Source organism: Dunckerocampus dactyliophorus, chromosome 6 (assembly GCF_027744805.1).
Source record: "Dunckerocampus dactyliophorus isolate RoL2022-P2 chromosome 6, RoL_Ddac_1.1, whole genome shotgun sequence".
Classification (NCBI taxonomy): domain Eukaryota; kingdom Metazoa; phylum Chordata; class Actinopteri; order Syngnathiformes; family Syngnathidae; genus Dunckerocampus; species Dunckerocampus dactyliophorus.
This window is the reverse complement of record NC_072824.1, coordinates 21,984,765-22,011,230: the sequence shown is the minus strand read 5'-3', so window position 1 is coordinate 22,011,230 and position 26,466 is coordinate 21,984,765. Positions and strand designations below refer to the sequence as shown.

Sequence of the window (26,466 nt, the reverse complement as noted above, 5' to 3'; positions counted from 1 at the left end):
GTGGTCCTGAAAGGCCCAGAATCACCCTTCTCGGCGTGTTTGTCTTACGAAGACTCACCAAGCGGCTGTTAATTTCAGACTTATCGTCTTGGTTGGGCTCTAGAATGTCTGACCCTGTCTACCTTCCATCGAAAGATATAGTCCTTGTCATAACTTTTGGCATTTCAATGGGTGGGGTCTCCTTTGATCTCCTATTTGTCTTGGGTTCTCTTGGCAACATGGTTGTGATCTGGCATTTTCTCATGAACCGATTTTCTGATTATCTAACAGACTAATGCAAAACACTCCACAGTTGTTTTGTTTTTCAACATGTTCATTTATTTATTATTTGTAATTAATATGCTTATCTGATATTTATTATTGCTCATTATTTATTTACTTATGTATTTATTTAAACATTTTTTCCCCTTTTTTCAACTATGCATATACCATCATTGCAAGATTATTTCTGGTTTATCAGTTTGGATTAATTGGATTGCGTGAAATACAGCAAACAAGGTCACAGCCAGTAAGAAATTAGGTTAGCATACCCCAGGTGTTTCCTGTGTGTGTGTGTTTGTCTGTCTGTCTGTGTGTACGTGCGTGTGTGTGTGTGTGTGTGTGAAAGGGGGATTAGGCCTTGTGTTGACTGTGTGACAATGGCAGCATGAAGACAAGACCACAGCAGACAGAAAGACTCAACTCGAAATCTGTTAGTTTTTGGTCCATGAAACGTGAATTTGTACAGTAACAGATTTAAAGTACATTTCTTAGAAATGTACTGTGAAAAAAATTGTGCATTCCATGGTGTAACTCTTGTACTCCTGAACCGCTGCACCAAAAAGGGTGAAAAATTTGAACACAACGTGCACACCCCCACTGTGTTGCCTGTGCTATTTTTCTGGCACTCCGTTTTCCGGGCAAGGACCATTGACTTGGACTTGGATGTGCTGACTCTGGAGGTGCTGCCGTTTACAGCTCTACCTTGTCAAATGCACCGCGTACGTAACGAAACAAGTTTACCAAGTAACTTCACATACGGGCTGAGCTGAGGAAAACCTACAAAACCCGTGCAGGGTGGAGGCAGTGACCAACGCGACACGAGCCGTTTTCAACTCTGTCTTGTCAAATGCACGGCGTACTCCTCTCTCTGGCTGTAGGGAGTCTGTCTAGAGAGGGGCGGTCCTTGTGTGTGACTGGCCAATCACAGAGCGTGAAGAATGAATAATAAATATATGTATCCGGCTCATCCCTAACAGGTATGCTCACGGCAGCCTCGGGATCAGGAAATTCAGTGATTTTACTTAAAATGTTAAAACAATCGGCCTCATACAGGAAAAAAAAAATAGAATACAGTTTTTAGTGGACAAATATTAATATTTGTTTTATGGTGTCATTATTATTATTATTATTATTATTATTATTATTATTATTATTATTTTTCATGACTGGTGCAAAGGCCTGCCCTGACTGCACCGCCACTGCTTATGATCCAACACTGCAAAATGTAAAGCAATTTTGCAATTGGTCTTAAAATTTTGATCAGGAGCGTCTATACAAACAATCATTCATGCTCATTTCCATACCTATGGACACTTTATAGTCTACAGTTTACCCAGGGGTGCCCATTACGTCGTAGGCAAGGTAGTTTACCCAGGTAGTTTGGGTCAATCCCGTAAATGTCACTTTTTAGATGTCATATGACAGCTGACATTAAGCTCCCCTCCTGATTCGCTGTTGCTCCCGCACGGCGTTTCAAGCTACACAAAGATGCAACTTTCATCTTTATTTTTCTGATTACGGATAAACTAACTCGGCGGTAAGATGCTTATATCAACAAAAGTTATCAGATCACTTGTAGCGGCTAGTTATGTAGAAAAAAAAAAAGTGTATTGTTTGATGTCTTTGCTTCGTATGATGAACTCCACTACAGAAATCAGTGTTTTCTACACATCCACTTCTTAAACTATTATTTCATGATGAAATGGAAACCGTGCCCATTCCTGAAACCTTCTTAATATGTTACCTTGACTTCGGCTGCATTGTCTTTTGCGTAATCATTTTCAATTCTTGTACATCGGTAATGTTTTGATAGCAAATGCTAACTGGATGTAATACATGGAGTGCGTCTCCTAATGAACATTGCGTAGCTGTTTTGACTGACATATTACCAGTACTCTACGACTATTGAGGAATTATGTGTAATTATCTTTGACATAATACCTGTAAACTCTGAAAATGTTAATGTGAAATACAAATTATTAATATCTAGTATTAAAAATAAATAGTATTTCGAAGTTTACCAGTTAGATTGTGTATATGTTATGTTTTATAGAAAGAGGTAGATCATTTTGACTTGGAACTTGCATGCTGAAAATGTGCGTGCACCCCTGATATACATGTATGAAGTACATAAATACATATTTTTTTAATCAATGTAGTAAATATATATTTATAGCAGGAGGTAGCTCTTTGGGACTCGGTCATTTTAAAAGTATCTCGCAGGCTGAAAAAGTGTGAGCACCCCTGGCCTAACGTATAACGTACGTTGCGTGGCAAAAAGGCGCAGGTTCGACAACATGCAAACTCCACACAGGCCCAGGCGGAGGTTCGACTCCTCATTCTCCTGACTGTAAGGCCAACATGCTCACCACTGGTACCACGTGTGGCCCACATACATATTGATAAAATGATAATACCTCGCTGGCAGTGTCAATCAATACTAAACATTATTGCCTTTGTAAAAGCGGATCTAGTGTACTTAATTAAGCATCTAGTGAAGAAAGAAGGTAGAAAAAGAGGCTGATGGCATGCATTCACACAGGTTTGTATAACGTATGCATGTGGTGGGATGTGGTTATGTGTATTTCACATCATATCCTTAAAGGGTTGTAGTTGTCATCCTAAGAGGAGGAGGGTAGATGTTTCTTGGTTGTTTTTCACTTGATCACCAACGCTGACGATAGCCGTCTAGAGCCGTAGTATAACCGTGTAAGAGTGATCCCGATTAACCTGTTGCCGAAGTAACAAAGGTCTTGACACAACCCACATTAGAAACGACTGTGAAGTGAGCACATGCATTGTTCTTAACACTGCTAATGTTCCACCCACAGCTATATAACACGTGCAACTATAAAAAGGTGTAATTTTACACTGTACAGTATGTTATTTGTCCTCTAATGACTCTTTAGCACGACTCCCACCTATATTGTACACGTCCATGTGTGTGCATGTGGTCCTGCATATTACAGTCTTGTTTGGAAGCTCTTGTTCTTCTTGGTTTTCTTTCAAATCAAATGAAAGCAAGATAAAAATTGAAAATGTATTAAAAATAAATAGTATTGAAAAATATTAATATTTAGAAAATATTTGCCATTGTCATTGTTTTACAAGTTTACTACTCTTTACATATGCAACATTATTAATATCCTGGACATTTTGTGACAGGTTTGAGTGTTTCTAGCCAAATCTAGGCCATTCTAATCCATCATTAGTTACAATATTGGATATGATCATTAGTTAGAAAGGTTATGGATAATATGGGACAGATACCTTTTTTGGCTAAATGGATTCATTCATTCATTCATTTTCTATGCCGCTTGTCCTCACTAGGGTCGCAGGGCTATGCTGGAGCCTATCCCAGCTGACTTTGGGCGAGTGGCGGGGTACTTCTTTGGCAAAATGTACAAAAAAATAGCGAGCATGGCATTTTATTTAATATCTTAACATGCCTTTTTATAGTCTTTACTTTCTTGTCATTTTCCAGGCATGACTAATTGTGCTCATGTTGCTGAAATCCATAAAAACAACTAATATGTTTTAACATAACATTGTGTAGTCCGGGCGGGGGGGTCACTTGGGGGGGGCACTTTCATATTTTGAAGTAGTTTTTAATTATTTTTTTTAACTAATTTAATTTTTAAAAACTTTATATATATTTAAAGACAAATCATTGTTTTAACAATTAAGCTTCTTTTTACATTTTGCCTTTTTGCTCCATTTTGACAATTTTTTTTTTTTTTTTTTTTTATTTCTACAATGTGCCATGGGCCGCAAATGGCCCCTGGGCCACGCTTTGGACACCCCTGGTATAGTCTTTTGACACATTCTTGTCATTTCCTCAGCTGGAAATGACAGGATGCACCATCGAAACACTAAAAAATAAAAATACAGTAACTTTAACACAAAGGCAGATTTGACTCAAGTGGGCAAACCTTTTCATACTGTATAGAAACGTGGTTTTTGGTGCACATACATGTAATAAACATTAGAAACCTTGTCCACAGAAGAACAGAATGCCACTTTCATATTCTTCAAATGTGTTTATGAAAGACACTGAGCTAACCAAATATGCAGGAGGCCAAAACCTGCTAAGCACTTGAATATATTTCATGGAATCTTAGATCTCCGGCAAATAGTTGTTAGTGTGATATTTTGTCATATTGTATTTATTATTTCAACTTTTTCTTATAACATTACACGTTTTTTAATAACCTGTTATTTTTTTTTGCAGACTGTTGGAACAACATCCCGCACTCAAGCAAAAAGGAATTATCGTTTTTAACTTAGTATTTTTTTACGTGCATAATATTTTCAAGTGCCATTCAAAGTGACATGATGCTTTTGGTTTGTCTCATGATGTAATATAGTTGGGAAATAAAATAATGACAGCATCGTCCGTGTGTGCAGCAACTCAGAAGTGACGAAGTCCACGAACACACGTCACGCACACTCGGCTAACTCACCCATGTTGCATTTCAGCCAGAAGTAACAGATTTTAATGAAATGTATTTATGCACTGATAAATGATTGTCTGTTTCCACTTCAGGAATGCAAAGTGGATTTTTTTTTTTTTTTTAATGTAGCGTTGCAGTGTGTGTGTGACAAAGTACATTACAATATATTCAGGAGATAACGTACTTATAATGTGCTCGTAATCATCTTTTCACACAAAAGTAGCTATTTTTTTTATCTTTATTTATTATTGTAAGACAACCAGCACACCCCACCGTCCCAACAGCAGCACAAGCTAATAAGGTCCAATAGAAGAGCTTAATTAATCAATAATTGAATTAACACCTCAAAACCAAGCTTGGTGTACCTCATGGTATGGCCAATGAATGCATATATTTGAGATGGGGCCTGGGGGCCATTTGTGATGCTGCAAGAAAAAGAAAAAAAAAGTTGAAATGTTGAACAAATAAAAAGGGGCTGACAAAGTCCACCCGGCCAGCAATTTTCCCCATTTTGGTAGTATCGGGGGCGGCATTTGTGAAAGGGGATGCCGCAATTCCGAGACAAGGGAATGTGAAGTTTAACATCCAGCACTCTGTTGTGTTGAAAGAAATTGTCACTGTTCGGCAGCAGTAGTGCTGGTGGCATGCAGTGTTGCTGTGAGTAATGGTCATATCCCACTGGGCCCCCCGGGGTCTGGGCGGTGGTCACCTAAGCCTTGGGTACATGGGTTTGGGCGCAGACCAAAATAAATTGCAAGACTGTGGGAGAGATGCTAGCCTGCACAAGGCACTGACCACCTCACGGGAGCTGTCACTGTATGCCCAGCCCTTGTTCTCCTTGCAGGCCTGCACACACGTGCTCTGGTTCTAATGATTCCAATCATTCTTATAATCAATCACATAAATTAAACATTAAAGAAAAAACGTTTTAAAGGTAAATAAATGCTGCATTTACGGTCATGTGACACAAAAGAGGCTAAAAAGTGCCTTTTATTGTGTTAAATATGCAAAGTCAAGGGTCAAAAGACCTGGCACTGGTTGACGCTAAACATTCGCCGCCTGGCCAGCTTCCTGCTGTGCCTCACGGCAGTACGTACGGCGCACTCGAAAACCTGCTGCACCCCTCTCTTGTTTAAAGACGAACACTCCAGGTAGCCTTTGGCACGCAAGTCATGAGCCACGCGTCTCCCCTCCGCCGCAGAGATGCAGCTCTCCCGATGTGCTCCCGACTCCCGCAAGTCCGTCTGGGTGGCCACGACCAGCACCGGCACTTTGGGTAAGTTCTCCCGCACCTCAGCCATCCACTTGTTGTGCACGCTGGCCAGAGAGTTGGGATTGGCCACAGAGAAACACACCAACACCACGTCGGCCTGCTGATAGGATCTGGGTCGGATCTGTCTGAAGTTGTCGTGTCCCGCTGTGTCCCACAGACCCAGCTGGATTAGGACTCCATCCATGTAGACCTCCACACCTGTGTTGTCGAACACCGTAGGCCTGTAGGCATCTGGGAAGGTTCCTGAGGCGAATCTGACCAGAAGGGACGTCTTTCCCACCGCGCTGTCCCCGACCAGGACGCACTTGACTGACATTCCAACAGCCAGCTCTGCTCTGGTAAGCTCACAACTGTAGATTATTTAGGTTTTGTGCACAACGTGTAGAAGTCATCAATGGCATGGCCTGTCGTTTTCCGTATTGATATTATTTTTCACTTGTCATATGTGTAGCTCTCTTTGTTGGTTCTGCCGTTGTTCCATCCAGATGAGAGTTGTACTGAGGAAGACATAAGGAGGTGTTACAAACCTTTGGTCAGCAGGCTCGTAACAAGGCCTCACGTCAAGATGAACACATTTGGTGCCACCGTTCCGTTTTACAAACTTCAAGACAAGTTTCACAGGGACGTCCAAACCTTTTCCCCATAGGGCCGCATAATGAAATTTCCAAAAACGCGGAGGGACACTTTGATTTATTTTATTTTCTAAAAAGGATTAAACAAAAAAAAAAACATCATACAGGTACATATATTTAAAGACAAAGCTTTGTGTTATTATTAATTATTAGTATCAACATATCACAATTTTCTCTGTACTTTGTGCCTTTTTGCTCTATTTCGCACAATTTGGCTGTTTTTTTTTTTTTTTTTTATGAGCAGCGGGCCATTAAAAAAAAAAAAAATGAACACGGGCCGCAAATGGGCCAGTCCGTAGTAGGCCACATAAAACCATGAGAATAAAGTAAAAAATATTACTAGAATAAAGTTGGAGCATCGCAGGAAAAATGTCAAAATAAATGCACTTGAATTGTTGGCTTTGTTCAATAATCGAACCAGCTGCATTCAGGTTCATGTAGGAATTTTTGAATGGCATTTAAAAAAAGAAATAGATAATGATCCTCTTAATATTGCCATTTTTTCTGGTCATTTGACTATATTTTCTTTTCAGTGTGGCCCCAATGTGCCCTTGCAATTCCACCATTAAGCTTGTCGAGTCTGCCTGATCAGGATAAATATAAATAGTATCCCAAAATGAAACTTCTACAAGTCAAGCAGAAACGTTTTTCTACTTTTCCAGACAACACGTCATAGAATTGATCATTTTAAGAGGAGTCACGCATTAAAACACACCCTCACATATTCCATTACGATATAAAGTACCAGAAGAATATACTACTCATGCTAACAAGAAAATAATTTCATTTAAGAAGTTACCATTCTTCAGACGTGCCGGATGCTGGCCTTCTTTTTTTGCAGATGGCAAGATGTCTTGCTTGCTTATTCAATATTTTAGTGAACTACTGTCCAAGATCCTCTGCTTTTATAAATAGCTATCCTTCTATTAATACATTGCTATGTACTGTATATGTATTATTTATTTATTTTAGCACTCACCAAGTGACGATAAGACAAGCAACTGAAAAACAGAAGGCAAGAAATGAAAAGCACATCCGCTTGCTGGGAGAGAAGAGAGGGTCACACGTCCCTCCCCCACAGCCACAGCTGTTGCATTCACTTACAGTATGTATGCTCAATTTGCCACTGCGCATTTGCAAATACACTCCTGGACAAAGTTTGAAAACCGGTTGAAAGATTGCAAGAATTTACATTTTGCACTGTTGGATCTTACGGAGGTTGTTCGAAGTAGAGCATCAAAATGCAAAAAGAAGAAATGGGAGTGAGACAAAACAACCATTTAAGTGAAATAGGCTGCTCATCAGCTGTTTAAAAGTTTTAAGGCCACAACCTTCAAAAGCCAAAATCTTGGCAAAAATGTGAATTCAATGTAATTTGCTGTCAGGTCATGATTTCTTGATGGCAAAGGCTAACTCTTTGAACGCGGTCTGATTGTTGAGCTGCATAAGCAAGGCCTCTCGCGGTGCGTCATTGCTGCTGAGGTTGTATGCAGTTAGAATAAACTTTGTAAAATATCCTGAAAATTATGGAACAAAAACTCAAGTGGTAGACCCCCCCCCCAAAAAAAAAATTCACCGGCTCTGAGCCGGAGGATCCGATTGGCTGCCTGTGAAGACACCATCCTCGGCCCAAATGAAGGTTGTTACTGATGCCGAGTGCGGTCCAATAACCATCAGATGCCATCTGATGGCAAAAAACGTCTTCAAAGGCCTCGTCTCTTCAGCGTCACAAAATTGCCTGTTTGGATTTTGTACGAGAGCACCAAACATGGGGCATTAAAGGTGGAAGAAAGTTTTATTGGCAGTCCTGATGGCTTCTAATGTTACTGGCATGACAAGGAGATCCCACCTGAGATGTTTTCCACATCATGTGCTTTTTCCTTCAATGGAGCTTCAGGTTGTGCAGGGGCGTCAGACAGCAGCTGGCTATTTGGAGATGTTGCAGGGGGCATCCGTCAGGACTAAAAGGCCTCATCTGTGTGGTAATGACTCGGTTTTTCAACAGGACAACGCTGCAGTTCAAAATGCCTGCCTGCCAAAGGACTTCTTCCAGAGGAATAACACCACTCCTTTGAACCATCCTGCATTTTCCCCTGATCTGAATCTAAATGAGAACGTTTGGGGATGAATGGCAAGGGAAGTTTACAAAAATCACTTCCAGACAGTGGATGCCCTCAGATTCAACATTCCCACTAGCCTCCTGGAAACATTTGCAGCATCAAGCATGCCCATAACAATTTTTGAGCTTTTTTTTTTTTAAGTAATGGCACAGCCATCATTGCGAAGTCCTTTTTTTTTTTTTTTTTTTTTTTAATTACGATTATTTCTACTTTTTTTGGCTGTGGTCTTAAACTTTTGTTCAGCTGATGAACAGCCTGTTTCATTTTAATGATTGTTTGCAATAAATTGCTTTCTCAAAAATGCTTTTTGCCTCATTCTTTTTTTTTTTTTGCATTATGAAGCTCTACTTAGAACCTCCTTAACATCCAACAGTGCAAAATGTAAATTCTTGCAATTTTTCAATGGGTCTTAAAATTGTAATCACGAGCATACCAACTAACGGCAACCACCCACTGTTTTTGGACAGTAAAGTACATTTTGAAGTTATGGGTTTTTAAAATACCAAGTATTGCATTTAGTATGTAGTCAGTACTGTTTTTTTATCGGCTGATAATTAGTTAATGCAGTGCTCTCACATACTGTACAATTAGAAAATAATTATGCTCCCAAGTGCCAGTAGAGGCCGCTGTTGCCACTGCTGAAGAACAAATTTAAGAAGTGAGACGTACAGTAAAATGCAATCAATATGAAACAACAGATTTTTATTCCTTTATACAACCATCCAATTACAATTACAAGGCATCAATATACATTGTATAAAAAAAACAACTCTCTTCACAGCTTTTACAATATATTGCAGTCTGCAGTACAAATATATACTGTATTATACAGTGTGTGTGTGTACACACACACACACTGGTAATAATCATCATAAATACTTTGGTCTTTAAAACGTAAGTAAATACATTTTTTACACTCAGATTGATGTTAGTTGGGTGTGTGGTTCAAACCCGTGTCCACAGATGCCTGTTAAATGAGAGCTGAGCAGTGCTATCCAACAAGCTAAAAGCCAGAGCTCTCAATTCATTGTGCCAACGCTGATGTCACGGTGTCTGGGAGGGAGGTTTACCAACACCCTTCCGCACAGCCACAGTAGCTGGCATCCGATACATGATCAGGTTCAAATGAATGTAGACTCTCCTCCTGGATGTCCAACTTACATGAAATGTTAAAATCCAAGTAAGACCAATTATGGAAAAGTAAGGTATCATTTAAAACCATAAAGAACAACCGAAGAGGATCTGCCTCACTTCTGATACTAAAAATACCTTAAACGCAACTGAAACAATTGCAAAGCCAGCACACCGTTTTAAGAATTTGTTATAAAATATGCAAACTTTGTTGCTTTGCAGAGTCATAAAATAATAATTATCGCCATAAGAAGGAATTAAGATTTCAATTAAGAAGGTTTCACTAAGAAGAAGAGTTTTTGGGCTGTTTTAAGACACAAAAAGAAGATGAAGAAGAAAGAAGCCTGAGTGTAGCATAGTGATCTTTGTGAATGTGTTGGTAAGCATTGTTTCTTATGGCGGCTTTAACACCAGCTTCTTCTTTACTTTAAAGAAACCAACACATGGCCCGGCTTTGGCTCTGTAAACCTGCGAGATAAGGAGATAAGAGTGACTTGTGAGACACATCATCTGTGTGTGTGTGTGTGCATATATACCTGTAGTGTGCTTTGGTGAGGTAGTTTATAACGGCAGGGCGGATGCGGGCCACGCCCCCCTGGCTGTGGTTGCCTCTTCCTGTGATGACAGAGAGCTGCGGTCTACACAGACCTTGTTCACAGTCTGCATTGAAACAGGTCAAAGATGATTTCAGAAAAGAGCAGCAATCAAATAGTATCACTTTATAATTACTCATTCATGAAAGTGTACGAACATGTTTCAAGGCTATTCTTCCCTCTCTTTTGCATGTTTTGAATCTAGAGTCAATATACATAGTCAATCTGGTATAGTGGAATATACTGGGTTAGCGTCCGCCCCGGTTAGCATGTTTTTCGGTTGATATTGCCTTGGTTTGCGTACAATATGGCGTGGGTGTTATTAATATACTGCAGTCCAAGTGTGTTCTTAACCCATTGGCTGCCAGCCATGTTCAGAGAAGAGAGCTCCATACTGCATACTAGGTTTTGGGCATTTTTGCTGAACTTTCAAGACCCACAGAATATTGAGTTTCAGGACTACATAAACATTGAAACTATCTAAATAAACTTTAGACTCCCTTTTTTCATCAGAAAAAAAAGTTTGTTTCTAGCCTTTTTGGGTCTTTAGATATTGGAATGAATGAAAGGGGTAAATGAAGATTTAAGGTTACTTTTACCTTAATTGAAGACGTGACTGTTCTCAAAGACACGATGTGGCAGCGAGATCAACCACCGCCACCTTCCTGTTTTCCCATGAGTTACTTCTTGAGTTCAATAGTGTTTCTCACCTTCTTTGTGCAAACACTGGCACTTGCAACTTTCTTTGGCTCTATTTTGGCTAATTGAGGTGAGAAACTACTGAATTCAAGAAATAATTCATGGCAAACCAGGAAGATGGTGGTGGTTGATCTTGCTGCTACATCGTGTCTTTGGGAACAGTGGTCAAGAATCACAATGTTCATTTAATAAAAATGTTCATTTATCCCTTTCATTCATCATTCATGTGCATTTAGAATTGGAATTCTATGCATGTAAAACTAACTAACATTTTTGACACTCAAAAGCTGATGACATCATAGATGGGTGACATAACATAGCTGGCTTCATCATCATTTATATGTATTTTTATGCATTTCAAATTGTTTTCTGCATGTAAAACTACAATTATAACTATAAAAACATGTTTTGTGTTAAAATGTATCCGGTTAACATCTGGATAGCGTCTTCTGGAATGAATTAATGATGCTAACCAAGGTTCCACTTGACCTGTTTTTTTGTCGTGGAGGACACGGTCCAGATGCTCCAGGGCCTCAGTCACGTGCAGCCCATGGAGGTCCAAAATGTTGTTCGGGAGAAGCGAGGAGTTGACCCTCTCAAAGATCTGGACTGCTGCACGATGGTTGGCCTCATACATTTTCTGCCCGTGTAAGTGTCCCTTGTGAAACAGATGAACCAAATACTTTTTTCTCTGCGCACAACAGCACCTCTCCTGGTTGCATCCAAGTAGTGCATTCCAAGATGAATAAAAGCGTCTGCGCTTACCTGCAGTGCATAAAATGAAGCCACCTGTTTGCGTCCTTGCTTGTGAGCCTCAGCAGCCTTAGAAAAACACTCGAGCTGCCGACTTCTTTGCAGACTCGCCTCGGCCCTGAAGTCCTCATACTGAGGATCCTCTGTGTCCTGGTAGTTCTGGAGGGGTATGGAAGAGTCCGGAATCTTCTGCCTCTGGCAAATTTAAAAGCAGTTCAGTGGCTGACAAGTAAGACCAAGAAGACTCTCTACAAATCATATCTGAGAGAAACTGGTGTAAAATAGGCACTATCAATTGTATGGCATCACTTGATTTTCAGCTGGGATAGGCTCCAGCATACCCATGACCCTAGTGGGCAACACGCGGTACAGAAAATGGATAAACATAGCAGTGTGTGTATATATATATATATATATATATATATATATATATATATATATATGTATATGTATGTATATATATGTGTATATATATATGTATATATATATATATGTGTGTGTATATATATATGTGTGTGTATATATGTGTATATATATATGTGTGTATATATATATGTATATATATATATATATGTATATATATACGGGCAGAAAATGTGTGTGTGTGTATATATATGTGTGTGTGTATATATGTATATATATATGTGTATATATATATATATGTATATATATACGGGCAGAAAATGTGTGTGTATATATATGTGTGTGTGTATATATATATATATATGTGTGTGTGTATATATATGTGTATATATATATATATAAATACATATACATATATATATATATGTGTATATATATGTATATATATGTATGTATATATATATATATGTATATATATATGTATATGTATAGACAGACATGACGTGTATGCATTAATTACACTAAAAAGTTTAACGTAATTAATGCGCCGTTAACGTGCTATTTTTGACAGCCCTCATATATACAGTGGTGTGAAAAAGTGTGTGCCCCCTTCCTGATTTCTAATTTTTTTTGCATGTTTGTCACACTTAAATGTTTCAGATCAAACTAATTTAAATAAATTTGTCAATAACACAAACACAAAATGCAGTATTCAAGTTTTTATTATTAAGGGAGATAAAAAATCTACCTACATGGCCCTGTGTGGAGAAGTGATTGCCCCCTAAACCTAATAACTGGTTGGGCTACCCTTAGCAGCAACAACTGCAATCAAGCATTTGCGATAACTTGTAATGAGTCTCTTTCAGCGCTGTGGAGGGTTTTCCAGCATGGACCGCATTTTTAAGGTCATGCCACAGCATCTCAATAGGATTCAGGTCAGGACTTTGACTAGGCCACTCCTGAGTCTTCATTTTGATTGTTTTCAGCCAATGGACTTGCTGGTGTGTTTTGGATCGTTGTCCTGCTGCACAACTCAAGTTCGTTTCAGCTTGAGGTCACAAACAGATGGCTGGACATTCTCCTTCAGGATTTTTTGGTAGGCAGCAGAAGTCATGGTTCCATTTATCACAGCAAGTCTTCCAGGTCCTGAAGCTGAAAAACAGCCCCAGACCATCACACTACCACCACCACATTTTACTGTTGGGATGATGTTCTTTTTCTGAAATGCGGCGTTACTTTCACGCCAGATGTAATGGGACACACACCTTCCAAAAAGTTCAACTTTTGTCTTGTCAGAGCGCAGTATTTTTCCAAAGGTCTTGGGGCTCATCAAGATGTTTTCAGGCAAAACTAAGACGAGCCTTAATGTTTTTGTCTTTTTATTCTGCAGTGGTTTTCGTCTTGGAACGCTGCCATGCAGGCCATTTTTGCCCAGTCTTTCTTATGGTGGAGTCATGAACACTGACCTTAACTGAGGCAAGTGATGCCTGCAGTTCTTTGGATGTTGTTGTGGGGTCTTTTGTGATCTCTTGAATGAGTCGTCGCTGTGCTCTTAGGGTAATTTTGGTTGGCCGGCCACTCCTGGGAAGGTTCATCACTGTTCCATGTTTTCACCATTTGTGGATAATGCCGAAGATTAAAAGTCATAAGTTCCATTGTTCTCATGCAGGGGTGCTCACACTTTCAGCCTGCGCGCTACTTTTAAAATGACCAAGACCCAAAGGTCTACACCATAAATACAGAAAGTATATATATTTACTATATTTACTGTATTTGTAAAAAAAAAAAAAAAAAAAAAGTACTTATTTGTGTACATGTATATCACAGGTGCACACACTTTGTACCTGTTCCCTCTCTTTGCTGGCAGGTCTGTAGTGGTCGGATTTAGACAGTTCTGGAGCAACAATGGTCTTGACAGGCTCCTGGTCCAGTAAGGAGTTGAGAAACAGTACCGTCTGGCTGAGGCAGTAACTGAATAAATCATAAAAACGCAGACAAATTAGTCATGTTGACTGGAAGCCTTTCATCGGTTGTTCATGCATTTGCATCTTACTTATGGTCCCTGAATATTTCCTGGAGAAAGTGTCTGTCAATGGTGGGGAAACGGGAGTAAAGCTGCTCCTCTTTCAACATGGACGCTCCATCACGCCTACTTTGTCTCGACTGAAACAAACGTAGCAGTCAGAGGTAAGTCAGTCATTGAGATCAATGCAGCTATGTTACCTTCTCCATGTTCTTCTGCATGACCAGCTCCTCTTTCATTATGTTCCGTAGAGAGATGGGAGGCTGGGAGAAATTCCAGTGGTCCATGACTGGCAGCCCAGCTTGACTGTCTGCATCTTTGTTGCGGAGATGCGATATCGCTTTGCCCAGGTGAGATCCACTCCATGGTGCTGCAAATAAAAGGGTTACAAAGGTTGTGGAGCTAAAGTGACATTAGCATATAGAACCACTGTCACAGTATGAACCATGCAACGTTGCATTATGACATTTCAGCCATCATTTTATTAAAGCACTCTACAAATTAAACTTTCGAGTAGTCAATGTACATATTTATAGCAGTATAGATGTATCCACTGAAAATGACACACAGCCATTATTTTCTAAATAACTGGCAACACAAGTTGCATGATAAGTGTCTTGTCTACAGTCAAGCATGGTGGTGGTAGTGTCATGGTATGGCGCTGCATGTGTGCTGCCGGCACTAGGGAGCTGCGGTTGATGGAAACATTAATTCCAACATGCACAGTGTCATTGTGAGGCAGAGCATGAGCTCCTTCTTTGGAAAACTAGGCCACATGGCAGTTTTCCAACATAACAAGCCCAAACACACCTCCAAGATAACAAGTGCGTTACTGAGGAAGTTAAAAATGAAGGTGATGGAAGTGGCCAACCATGTATCCATACCTGAACTCAACTGATCACCTGTGGAGCATTTTCAAGCAGAAGGAAGGTGGATGGTGGGGAAGTGCAAGGTGTAAAGGCTCCACCATTAAGCTGGTGAGTAGAAGAGGATTCCAGTCACGACCTGTGCACCTTTGGTGAACTCCTTGACCAAGAGGATTAAGGCACTGCTAAATAACGAACTAATATTGACACTTTGGACACAATTTGGACATGTTCACTGTGAGGTTGGCTATTTCAACAATAATGGCTGTGTGTTGACTCATTTTCAGAAGACCCAAGTAAATACAGTAGATACCCGCTTTTCAAGAGGGTTACATTACGAGACCACCAGTGAATGGTAAATAAACTGTAAGTAACTGATACAGCCAAAAAAGTCTTATTTTTGTCCAACCGCTCACTCCTCTCACTCCAAACCCTCCTGGCCAGCTTGATGATGACGTTCTCCAATTTCAGATCAAAAGTTCCAATACAAGTAAGTGTTCTAATTAGATTAGATTAGATTCAGCTCCAGAACCCGTTGCCATTGTTCACTTGGACACCAACAAGCGAAATGCACAATCCAGGTACATAATCCACACTGCTTGCCTGATGTGATTCCAATAACGATTCATGATCCTTTACAGTCATCCCTTGCTATATCGCGGTTCAGACATTGCTCCCTCGCCCATGGCATGTCCAACATGATAGTTCTCCCATTCCATGTGGAAGTGTAAGCTTTTGACTTCTTACTTTGTGTTTCGTACCCAATCCGTTTAAAACACTTTACAAGTTCCGAATAAGTAAATTGGAGAGGCTACCTAGTTAGCTTGGTCACTCTTATGTCCCTGCAGTGATCCTGTAGCTTGCGCTATGTGCTGTAAACAAATAATAATATGAGTGTAAAATTTAGTGTTTTTTCATGTCTACAGGGCTCTAATAATGTTAAAGACCATATTTAGAAAGTCATAAACAGGTTTTCTGTGGTCCAACTGCGAAAATATTCTGTTTATTCATATTGAATCCTACTTGGGGGAAATTCACTTATTACAGTCTGGTCTGGAACCAGTTAACCGTGATAAACGAGGGACGACTGCATTAACTTGTGTTCACTTGGCTGCAAGTTTTGAGGAGTTTTAAAAAAGGTTTACTGTAGAAGCTAATCCTACAGAAGCTACATACACAGGGTGCCGCCTTCTTGCACAGATGTCACATTGCTACATCAGTTCAGCATACGCATTAGGTACACCTATGTATATGTATATGTACTGTATATGTATGCTATGTAGACTATGTACAATACCTGTCAAACATTTGGACACACTTCCTCATGCAATTGAATGAGAACGTGAGTCCAAACGTTTGACTGGTATTGTATGTACACTATCGGTCAAAAGTTTTAGAACACCCCAATTTTTCCAGTTATTTATTGAAAGCTCAAGCTCTGACACTGGTCATACAGGGGGCAAACCGCTTGAATTACACGGTCCGGTACTCCATACTCCTGGAGCACTCCCCACAAGATTCCTCGGTCGAATGCCTTCCTAAGTCCACAAAACACATACTGGTTGGGAAAACTCCCATACACCCTAAAGCAGTGGGCCCCAACCTTTTTTGACGCACAGACCGGCTAGTGTTCCCACAAATCTCCAGTTGACCGGGGGGAGTTCGTACATTATAGCAATCTAATTTATCTTATTTATTATGTGTTGTGTAAAACTAAGACATGAACAACGTCAAATTAAAAGCACAAAATGAATGCAGACCCACCGTCCAGCAGTACAAACCTAGAGTTTGTTTTTCAGAGAGATTATTACATCGCTGTTTGACATGTGTGGTAAAAGGCAGTGTGCAAGCATGAATTAACTTGAGACAAATGTGCACATTAGCACTCAATAATGTCATCAAAATTTACCTTTATGCATTCCCACATAGTATCAGCATTTGAGACCTAATATGAGGTGATAGAAAAACAGTAAAAATACAGTAGTAGTCTATCTGTGCGACATGAAAAAGTTTGCACACGCACGATGGTGAGTTCAGGGACGGTCAAACAAAGTGTGACGGGTCGCCGCTTGCAACAAACATATAAATGCCAAAACTATGGGATTTGTAACTGTTTTTTTTTTTTTTTTTTTTTAAGTAAAACAATGGCCCTTATTTCCAAAATTGATATGCATTACATAAAATGTGATGTAATTTACAAGTGTATTTTTATTTATCTATCATTGCACCTGAAAGCTTCCCACGGTCCGGTTCGGCCCCACCCATGGACCGGTACTGGGCCGCAGCCCAGTGGTTGGGGACCCTTGCCCTAAAGTATCCTGCTGAGTGGGTTGAGTTGGTCCACAGTTCCACAACCAGGACGAAAACCACGTTGCGCCTCCTGAATCCAAGATTCAACTATCTGGCTGACGCTCCTCTTCAGGACCTCTGTATAAACCTTAAAATAAAGGCTGAAGAGTGTGATCTCACGATAATTGGAACACACCACCCTGGTCTGCCAATCTAGAGGCACCGCCCCCGATGTCCATGCGATGCTGCAGATTCGTGGCAACCAAGACACCCCCACACCATCCCCACCATACACGGTGTTGACAGTGTACTGCTTCCCCCTCCTGAGATGGCGGATCATGGTCCAGAATCTGTTCACAGCCGTCCAGAAGTCCTTCTCCATGGCCTACTCTAACTCCTCCCACGTCAAACTTTTTGCCTCTGCAACTGCTGGAGCCGCAAACCGCTTGGCCTCCAGAGTCCCATGGACCAAAAAGTCCGATAGGTTAGGTTTTCAGCTTGACGGCAACGCTAACCGCTGTCCACCAACGGGTTCTGACATTATTACATTTTCTATGTTCTAACTAAGAACATATTCAATTTATTAATATTGAATCATACTTTGCGGAAGTTCACTTATCATGGTCGGCAACCAATTAACCGCGCTAAACGAGGGACGACTGTACATACTATTCACAGACTACTTTAAAGTAAAGTATAGCTAAGTTTCAATTCTATAGTATTGTCCATTGAGAAGATACTGTATGACTTGTGTATTTAAGTTTGCTTGCTATACTGTTTGTTTGATCTAGATGGGTGTTACGTTTTTCCATAAGTGGGTGTTAACTTACTGTTTTGAGGTAAGTGGCAGGAAATAGATGCTTCTCTTTGTCTTTCCTGCAAAACACCAGGTTTTAACTTGCACAGATATGTCAAGTATTGGTTATTTGAAAAAAACTGAAGTTCACCTGAATTGTTTCTTTCCACTTCTGGTGGAGCAGCTTAGCCAGGTTCATGTCCATCTGCACTGCATAGTCTTCAGAAGAGCATGTACCTGAACACAGTGTAGGCGTCATTTGAGTTGGTCATGTAAGTGATTGACAAGCCTACAGCTATAGCTTGCGTGGTTACCTGGTTCTATCCCCACAGGTCCAAACAGTTCAGTTAGTTGCAGGGCCAACTCAGTGGGTAGTTTCAGTTCCACACACTGTATGTTCAGGACATGGCTGCCTCTCTCTTGCACACCACTCCTTTCCTCTTTCTTCTGTCCTTCTACGCTCTCCAACTCTTCCAGCAGCCGGTTGACCTCATCCAAACTGGCAATGTCATCTTCAGTCTCAACACTCCACTCCTCCATTGTTCCTTTGGGTTCATTGTCAGCATCTTTTTCCAAAGCAGTTGCACTTGGATTGTCTTTTACTGTGTGTGAAAGTGTATCAAACTGGTTTGTGTTTCTGACTGGAGAAGCTGTGCCTCCAAAACTAGATAAATCACTGCAGGAGGTCCCACCCAACTTGCGGAGTGCCTCACATGCAGATTGTTGAAGAATGTGGACAATATCAGTCGGCTCTACAGAGGGAAGCTCATCCCCCACTTTGGTTTCTAATGCTTTTTCTAAAGGTGTAGTGGTCTCTTCAACTTTTACCTGAGCACTGCGCTCCTCCAAAACATCCTCAACTCTGAAGAGCTTTTCTCCAGAGTCCAGCAGCAAGTTGGTTGTCCACTCCAAGTCTTGCTGACATTTGTCATACAAGTCTTCCAATGTTTCAAAACCAACTAGTTTAAAATGACGGCTGAGGATGCTCAGGCTCTCAAGGCGGCTTTGGGTTGTCCCAAATTCAGTGTCCTCCACCTGTGTGCCTTTCTCATGCACCACGTTGTACGGTATCAAGTTTTGAGTAGAAGGGTGAACTGCAACTGCAGCAGAAACTGCTGATGCAAGCTCTGGTACAAAACGCGAGGCGTCGCCACATAGGATTGTGATTTTACCCAAGTAGCTGCAAGCAGTGACTGCAGTGCATGGTGGATTGTCTTGACGATTAACACGCCAAAGGAGGGCAAAGTCCTGAGGTTCAGTCTGGGTGGGGCAACCTCCATCTGGACAGAGAGGCGAGGAGGCTTGCAGATGGATGTCTTCTTTGGGCTTGGTGAACAAGTCTGGTTTAGGATTGAAGCTGGTGTCACAGTTAGGATGTGTTATGAGGTGACTTTGACCATAATTAGTATTTTGCACTGTGGTACTGGAACATTCAAGTGTTTTCAGTAATGGAGCTGAGCAGTTTTGAGTGAAGGTGAGGGCTAGTTTGCACTGTTTCCCTGATCTACGACCTTGACGCTGCCTTGGTTCTTGGGTGTCTCCACTGAGAACACAGCTGCCTTCAGGAGCCTGACATACACCAATAGAATGGCTGCTATCAAGCTGCACTGTCATCTCAATGTCTCCCTGCTCTTTGCACTTCATGTCTTCCTCATGCTCAGTGTCATCGATTTCTTTGTCTTCTGTAGCCCATAGGCTATTTGCAGCAGCATCTGGCTTTCTTACACCAACTGTTGTTTCATTTTTAAGAACCTCCTCATCATCTGTATAAGAGTCAGCAGCTTTCCAGTCCAAGACACAATCCGGTAAATCACCTTTACTGCTTATAGCTGTGTTTAAGTTCAGTTCTCTTTCCTCACTCTGAGACCAACAGCCAAAGGCTTCTTCTATCTTGCAGACTGTATCCAACTTCTGTCCATGGCATAGCGAAAGAGGGGATGAACTTGAAGAATCCGACTGGCAAGTAACTACACCAGTCTGAATGAGGTCAAGAAGCTTCTGGAACTCAGAATTAGGTCCAGCCTTCTCTTTGTCTGTGTCTTTGTTGACTTCTTTAAAGACCCCTGTGTCTGCATTTCCATCACCTGCTTCATCCCTTTCCTTCCTCTCCTGCCTCTGCTCTAAGGCAACTTCATTCGGAGAGTCCCCAGCAAAATGCAATATCTGAGACTTCTCTCCCTCCTCCCTCCCTACTGCGGATGCCTCTTCCTCCTTCATCCGTCCTTGCTCCAGCGCCAAGTCACCTGACTGGTTTATAACTTTTATCAGATCTGAAGACTGTGTCTCGTAAAAATCACACTTCTTTCTTGATTTTGGTACACTTTGTTTAATAGACTCGGAGCAAGCCAATGGAATTTCATCCCTGCCGTGGTTCATCACCGATTCCACAATACAGTCAGGGATCCTCTGGTTTCCACATGGATGATTAAGGGCATCCAGCTCAGAGTCCAGCACCCCCAAATCCATGTAATCATCCTTGTCTAAATGTTCATAGTTTTCCACTGAATATCGAGTGCGGCTGTCGTCTTCCAACTTGCCCACCTCACAAAAATGGCCTGTAGATGACACGTCAGGAAGGGAGGAATACAGATGGGGACGGCAACTTTTTATCATCAGTCCAGATTCGTTGACAAGATCAGGGCATTTTGCATCAGGAGTCACACACCTGAGGGAAGTATGAACATGAATAAGTGTAGTTAGACCTGATGAATCAATCACCCAAACTAGAAATTTGATACAGTATTTCTCCTATAATGAATTATCCCCTGAATTATATGCACTATACTGGGAGTCTTTCTATTGTATTATTTTATTAAAGGTGAAGGTTAATTTACAATTCTGTATGTAGCATTTCCAACCTCCTACACATGCACATGGCAATACAGTGTTTCCTTGTTTATCTCGGGGGATAGATTCCCAAACTATAAGTGATAAGTGAAATCTGCGGAGTAGCCAACTTCATTTTTTTTTTACAATTATTATATATGTTTTAGGGCTGTAAACCCCTCACCATACACTTTACTCAGACAGGCAATAACATTTTCTCGCATTTCTTTCATTTAAACACTCTCAAAAGTTGAAAACCTTCATTTTAATTTACAGGTCGGACACAAGAAATGATTAAATCACTCACGCGCATTTCACTCTCATGCCTTTTCGTCCTGTCTCCGTTCTGCTGTACTGTAGCGTTTCTGTGTCCTTGTTAAAACATATTGCTGCAGTACTCCAACTGTTGCAGTCCTCCTCCTTCAAACCCGAGATTCATTTACAAGCTAACAAGCAAGCAAGTTAGCAATGACACAGAAGACACGGAAGGGCGGCACAAAGGAGACTGATTGACAATGATCTACAGCCAATCAGGACGCAGAAAACAATGGGCGGTGCAGACAGACAAGAGAGGGAAGCGAGAGACTCAACTTCCCACAATGCAATTCTTCTTAAAGGGCCAGACTCACCCTGTAACAGCGTTCATAAGCTGTAATAATTATTTTTTTTTAAACACTAAAAAAAATTCTGCAAATGGCCAAAAGGTGAACCGCGATAGAGCAAGGGAACATTGTACAATATATGGAGCCTGGCAAAATGATCCAGTTCATTTTCATTTGGGATTAATTCATTTACTATCATGACTTCGTTATGTTTTTGATCTTGCGAGATCTCGTGACACCAGCCATTCAGACTTGCGCATGCATCCGAAAACCAGTCAGTATCTGCTGTGACCACCATTTGCCTCAAATACCATATACATCCAGCAAAAATGGGAGCAAAAATGCAAGTGTTGCATTTATATTTTTGTTGATTGTACATTTGGCAACACAATGCAGAAGAATAAGCAACCTACACAAATACGGCCTTCCTATTTTCCATTTTAAATTGGCCTAATTTTGAAGAAAATGTATTTTTTGATTGCACTTACTGCATGCTTCTGTTCTCCAACAGGAGGCGCTGTTTCCATTCAGGCATGAATGAACCCATGATGGACTTGACTGTGACAAACTGCTCATATCCATTCAACATGCGTCGAATGGTTTCCACAGGCACGTTGTGTTTAGTGCGTCTGCAAGGGGCAATGACACAAAATGGACACAACTAATAAAAAGTGTTGTATTTAAGGCTGCAACTAACAATTATTTTTATAACCGATTAATTGGTCGATTTATTTTTTTTTTTTTTAGATCAATCGGACTTTTAAAAACACATTTAATTTCCGCCTCTTAGCAGCAATCCCTACAATTACGCACACATCTCTGCACTGGTTTGCTTCACAATATATCAGAAAGAGGCAAAAATTTTGCTCTTTTCCAACATCAAAGCTGGTGTGTGGCTATCTTGTTTTACCTGAAACACAGATAATAGGTCTGCTTTCATGGATGACTAATAGAATTAAAAAATAGTCAGATTTGAGAGGCAGAAATCAGGATATTTATAGTACATTTTTAAATGAAACGATGACCTAAGTATTTGTAGATTAATTGGATAATTGATTAATCGTTGCAGCCCTAGTTGTGAGTCCTCTTATCTCACTCACCTTTGTAGCTCTCTGGGCTTGTTCTTCCACCAAGTGTCCGGCTCTCGAAACAGCACTTTGTAATTATGCTTCAGTGCCTAACATGGGACGCAGATGTCATTTTTCTTATCCATTATTATTAAGCAGCAAAATTACACTTAAAAGTATGTATAGATGTACTAAAAAACAAGGTACGTTCACTAGTAGTAAAGCATGTTGTTTTAGTTTACCACAGGTATTGGTAAGAGGCTGACTGACCTGGGCCACATAGGGTTTCATCTCCCAGCCCTGCATGTTTGTATTATCGATTATGATGGGATTGGCGCCCCTCTCAAAAGCTTCTTTGGCTATTGGGTGAAAGTGAAATAACAGATACATAACAGATAAATGTATACATTAATTGGGACAAAGTATCTGTTGTTTCATTGCGGCTGTGGTTGAAATGGAGTGGACCACACCAAAGTTGAACACAATGCGTTCTAAGATTCCAGTTGACTTCCCAGAGGAAATCATTGCTTAACGAGACTTTTTTCCCAAGTTGCACTAAGCTCCATTTGTGGTTCTATGGATGTCATCACACATTTTGACATTCTGCATACCATTAAAAAAAAAAAAAACATTAAAAAAGCACCACGTGCAGTCATTTAGATGCTCACTGAACTAAAGTTTAACAAGATTTGCTTGATTTTGAGACTTCTGGGGTGTTCAACCTATGGAGGTTCCACTGTACTTTACTTTTGACACCTGGATCTCGTTTAATTAGTCAAAACTGATGCTGGTCTGTTTTTACCTCGCTTGTGGTTCCACTCATGAGCTTCCCCAAGAGCAGTGGGGTCAAAGTGATAATGTCCTTGACGAGTGAAGTAGTCATCAGTACTCAGTGCAACTGCCCCTGCGTTATATTCTACAAAAGCTCTGGAGACATGAGTAAAAATGTAAAATACGTGGTTGTGGTTCATGGTTAAAACATGACGATATTATTAATTTCCTACCTTGCCAAAGTGGTTTTGCCAGATCCCGGTGCACCACGTATCAACACGAGCACCCTCCCTTCCAAACGAAGCCTGCTAGAGCGAATAGGAGGCTGTGCGGCAGCAGCCATGGCCCTGGATGTGGGAATATTAGCAGAATGTCTAAGAGGTGCTTGACCTCTCCACGGAGAGGGAGGCCCATCTTGACGTGGCCAGTTCAAAGGTGCAGCAGGTGTGATGAAGCATGGCCTCTGGTTTCCATGAAAGCCAGGAAAGAAAGCAGGTGAATTAAGATTCCATGATGTTGCGGTCATCTGAGCTCTTCCGACTGCATTTTCAGAATTGATATGTGATGATCCGTTCTTTTTATACATCTGGAACGCAGAGGGACGTTCTGCAGATGCAAGATTCAGAGAGGTTTGTGACATGTCCGCAGGTTCTTCTGTTCTTTGATGTGGGAAATCCGCAAACAACTTCCGGGCCTGAGTGCGGAGCGGGTCAATTGGAGAGGATTGTCCAGACGGCACCAAATGCCCAGGTGAGCCCCGCCCACAGCGATTGAAGTGAAGCAGCTCAGGGAAGACCTGCTGTGATTGAGGTAAGGAAAGTGTGATGCCAGCTTCCTGTGGAGCAGTCAGATTTTGGAGCTCCTGCTCAACTTGAAAGTCCAACTCTTCTGTCAGCAGGCTGGTAGACAATGGAGAGGTGACCTGCTCTGAGACAGCTTCTGGTGCAGGTTGAGAAACGTGACTAGGACTAAGCAGGGCTGCAGCAGTGCGCTCAAATCCAGAAACTGGCAATAAAACAGGGGCTGCAAGTTCTGCGGCAATGGACAATTCCAAGAGGGCGTCCATTGCACTTTCAACTGCAACACAAAAGGTAAAGTTTGTTTAATTTGATGAAGATTCAAATGAGGTAAAATGAAGTTCACGACTTGCAGAGGTGCTTTTGATTCTCAACTAGTTTGTGGTCCAAAGAAGAATAACCATGAGAAGTTGGGCTACAGCCACACACGCCTCTCATATGCCAGCAGCGTCATTCAATGCAACACTGGCATCAAAACAGGACTTCCGAACATTCTCCCATTGCCATTAATATAAATAAATAAATCATTTATAGTCCCCAGTCAATCAAGGATATGAAATTAAATGCTCATTCATAATTTATATACGGTCATGTGAAAAAATTAGGATATCCCAAGGGGTGTTCATGCTTTGACCCATTTGCTTGTCCCATCACTTCAATACTGCGGTGTCACTGCAATTTCCCGAGTTATGATTTCAAGTCTTATTTTGAGTCATCCTGATTATTTCTATTGTGAAGGTAAGGGCTGTCGTTAATTACCTGCCCGAGGACAGATGGTGTTAATGAAATGACACATCTTTATTATGCACACAATGGTACACATGCGTGCGAGTGAGTATGACTTTTGTATTATTTTGAGTCTTTATATTTATTTGGTTTTTTTTATTTATTTATATTATAAAATGTGTGTTATCAATACGAACTTGTGAGGAGCAATCGCAAGTTCTTAATGTTGTTCTATTGCACGGCTACATTGCACGTGTACATGTGCAAGCAACCTTACCGTGCTCTGGCCCACCTCTTCAAATCATGCCAAAGGAGGAGACGTGTAGCGGACCAAGTGTGAGCACAGATTTGAGTTTTATGACAACCCAACATGTTTAGATTAGTTTATCATTTATTTAACAGGGAAAACGTGCAAACACATTCATCTTTACAAAAAAGAGATACTTTTTGAGATGTGTATTTGTCACAAAAATATGAGCGCAGATGACACAGTAAGCTTTCATGTTTTGCCAAATTTGCAACCCAAATACATATACACCAGTGGAGTGTCCTAATTTTGATTCCTTCCTTGATAGATCACATGGAACAACTGATACCACATCAGATGAGTATTGTGCCATAAAAAAGTCAAAAGTCAAAGCAACCAAAGCTTCCTGCTACTAGTACTAACACAAGCTTGTTCCACGAGATAGGGAGATAAGCAAACACACCTCTACAAGGCTGACTCGTGTTAGATATTTTAAATATTGGATAAGGGCACATCAGGGTGTATTGAGTCAACGTGGCGGTGCATTCAAGTGTTTGACTACATAGGCTCAATCATACGTTCATTAAAAAATGCACTTAGTTATGATCAGTCACTAAAGCCACTTGTAAGTCGTTTGTTGTTGTGTTTTCTTTCGTTCGTTTTACTGCTATTCGAGAGCTATCCAGCTAACATAATAAATCATGTTTTAAAATTGTACAGTACCTTTAAAGTCACACTCAGCCAGCACCATGTGTATAACTTCAGGGTCCAAGTGGGAAAACATCTCTCGCATGTTTTGGGTGATTTTTTCCCTGTTGTAGCTTTCTTTGCTGGGGGGAAAGTTGGACGCCATTGCGACAGCGTAACCCTGATCGAGGCTTTCTCCCACTAGCTCCCAGTCGGAGACTCTGGCCGGGCTCTGTCCGTTTTTCTTCCTACGAGGCATGACGCCTTCGACGTCAATCAGTCACTTGTTAGCAGCTACGGCTAACTTGAAAGCTGGCCACAAATACTGACTTTTTAAAACATTTGTAGAAAGAAAAAGACGCTGCCGGATGGTAAAACACTGCTCTCTATGTATCGTAAATAATTACTTAAGTTTAGCTATTGAAATGTATAATATCCACAGCAAGCGAATGGAACTGTCAGAAGAAAACAAAACTAACCGAAAGTTCCC

At 40.8% G+C, this 26,466-nt stretch overlaps 2 protein-coding genes and 1 long non-coding RNA gene across 7 annotated transcripts in view; 1 reads left to right on the top strand and 2 right to left on the bottom strand.

Moving 5' to 3' along the window:
• The window catches only part of LOC129182842 (uncharacterized), an 18,028-nt gene extending 5,602 nt beyond the window's left edge, over nt 1-12,426 (top strand). Inside the window, exons 5-8 of one of the 3 annotated variants that reach the window (XR_008570699.1) lie at nt 5,917-5,991; nt 6,146-6,326; nt 7,593-7,725; nt 11,672-12,426. This is a non-coding gene — a long non-coding RNA (uncharacterized LOC129182842). Of the gene's footprint in view, nt 1-5,916; nt 5,992-6,145; nt 6,327-7,592; nt 7,726-8,625; nt 8,900-11,671 lie in introns of those variants that run through there. The other 2 variants (XR_008570700.1, XR_008570698.1) reach the window with 2 other exon arrangements.
• rhoh (ras homolog family member H) lies at nt 4,916-7,690 on the bottom strand. The gene is made up of 2 exons (XM_054779420.1): nt 7,420-7,690; nt 4,916-6,485 (listed from the first exon to the last, which is right to left on the bottom strand). Exon 2 carries the CDS (start codon nt 6,302-6,304, stop codon nt 5,735-5,737), a length of 570 nt encoding a protein of 189 aa, XP_054635395.1. The 5' UTR covers nt 6,305-6,485; nt 7,420-7,690; the 3' UTR covers nt 4,916-5,734.
• n4bp2 (NEDD4 binding protein 2) lies at nt 9,417-26,466 on the bottom strand. Of its 3 annotated transcripts, XM_054779416.1 has the most exons (16): nt 26,013-26,466; nt 23,753-24,596; nt 23,551-23,675; nt 23,019-23,107; nt 22,782-22,858; nt 22,170-22,310; nt 18,568-20,918; nt 18,405-18,490; nt 18,288-18,333; nt 14,503-14,672; nt 14,333-14,442; nt 14,124-14,250; nt 11,929-12,111; nt 11,653-11,821; nt 10,408-10,531; nt 9,418-10,339 (listed from the first exon to the last, which is right to left on the bottom strand). In XM_054779416.1, exons 1-16 carry the CDS (start codon nt 26,233-26,235, stop codon nt 10,294-10,296), a joined length of 4,911 nt encoding a protein of 1,636 aa, XP_054635391.1. In that variant the 5' UTR covers nt 26,236-26,466; the 3' UTR covers nt 9,418-10,293. The 3 variants fall into 3 exon arrangements, with proteins under 3 accessions (XP_054635390.1, XP_054635391.1, XP_054635393.1); XM_054779415.1 differs by having other exon boundaries at nt 9,417-10,531; XM_054779418.1 differs by lacking the exons at nt 9,418-10,339; nt 10,408-10,531; nt 11,653-11,821; nt 11,929-12,111 and adding an exon at nt 12,490-13,431.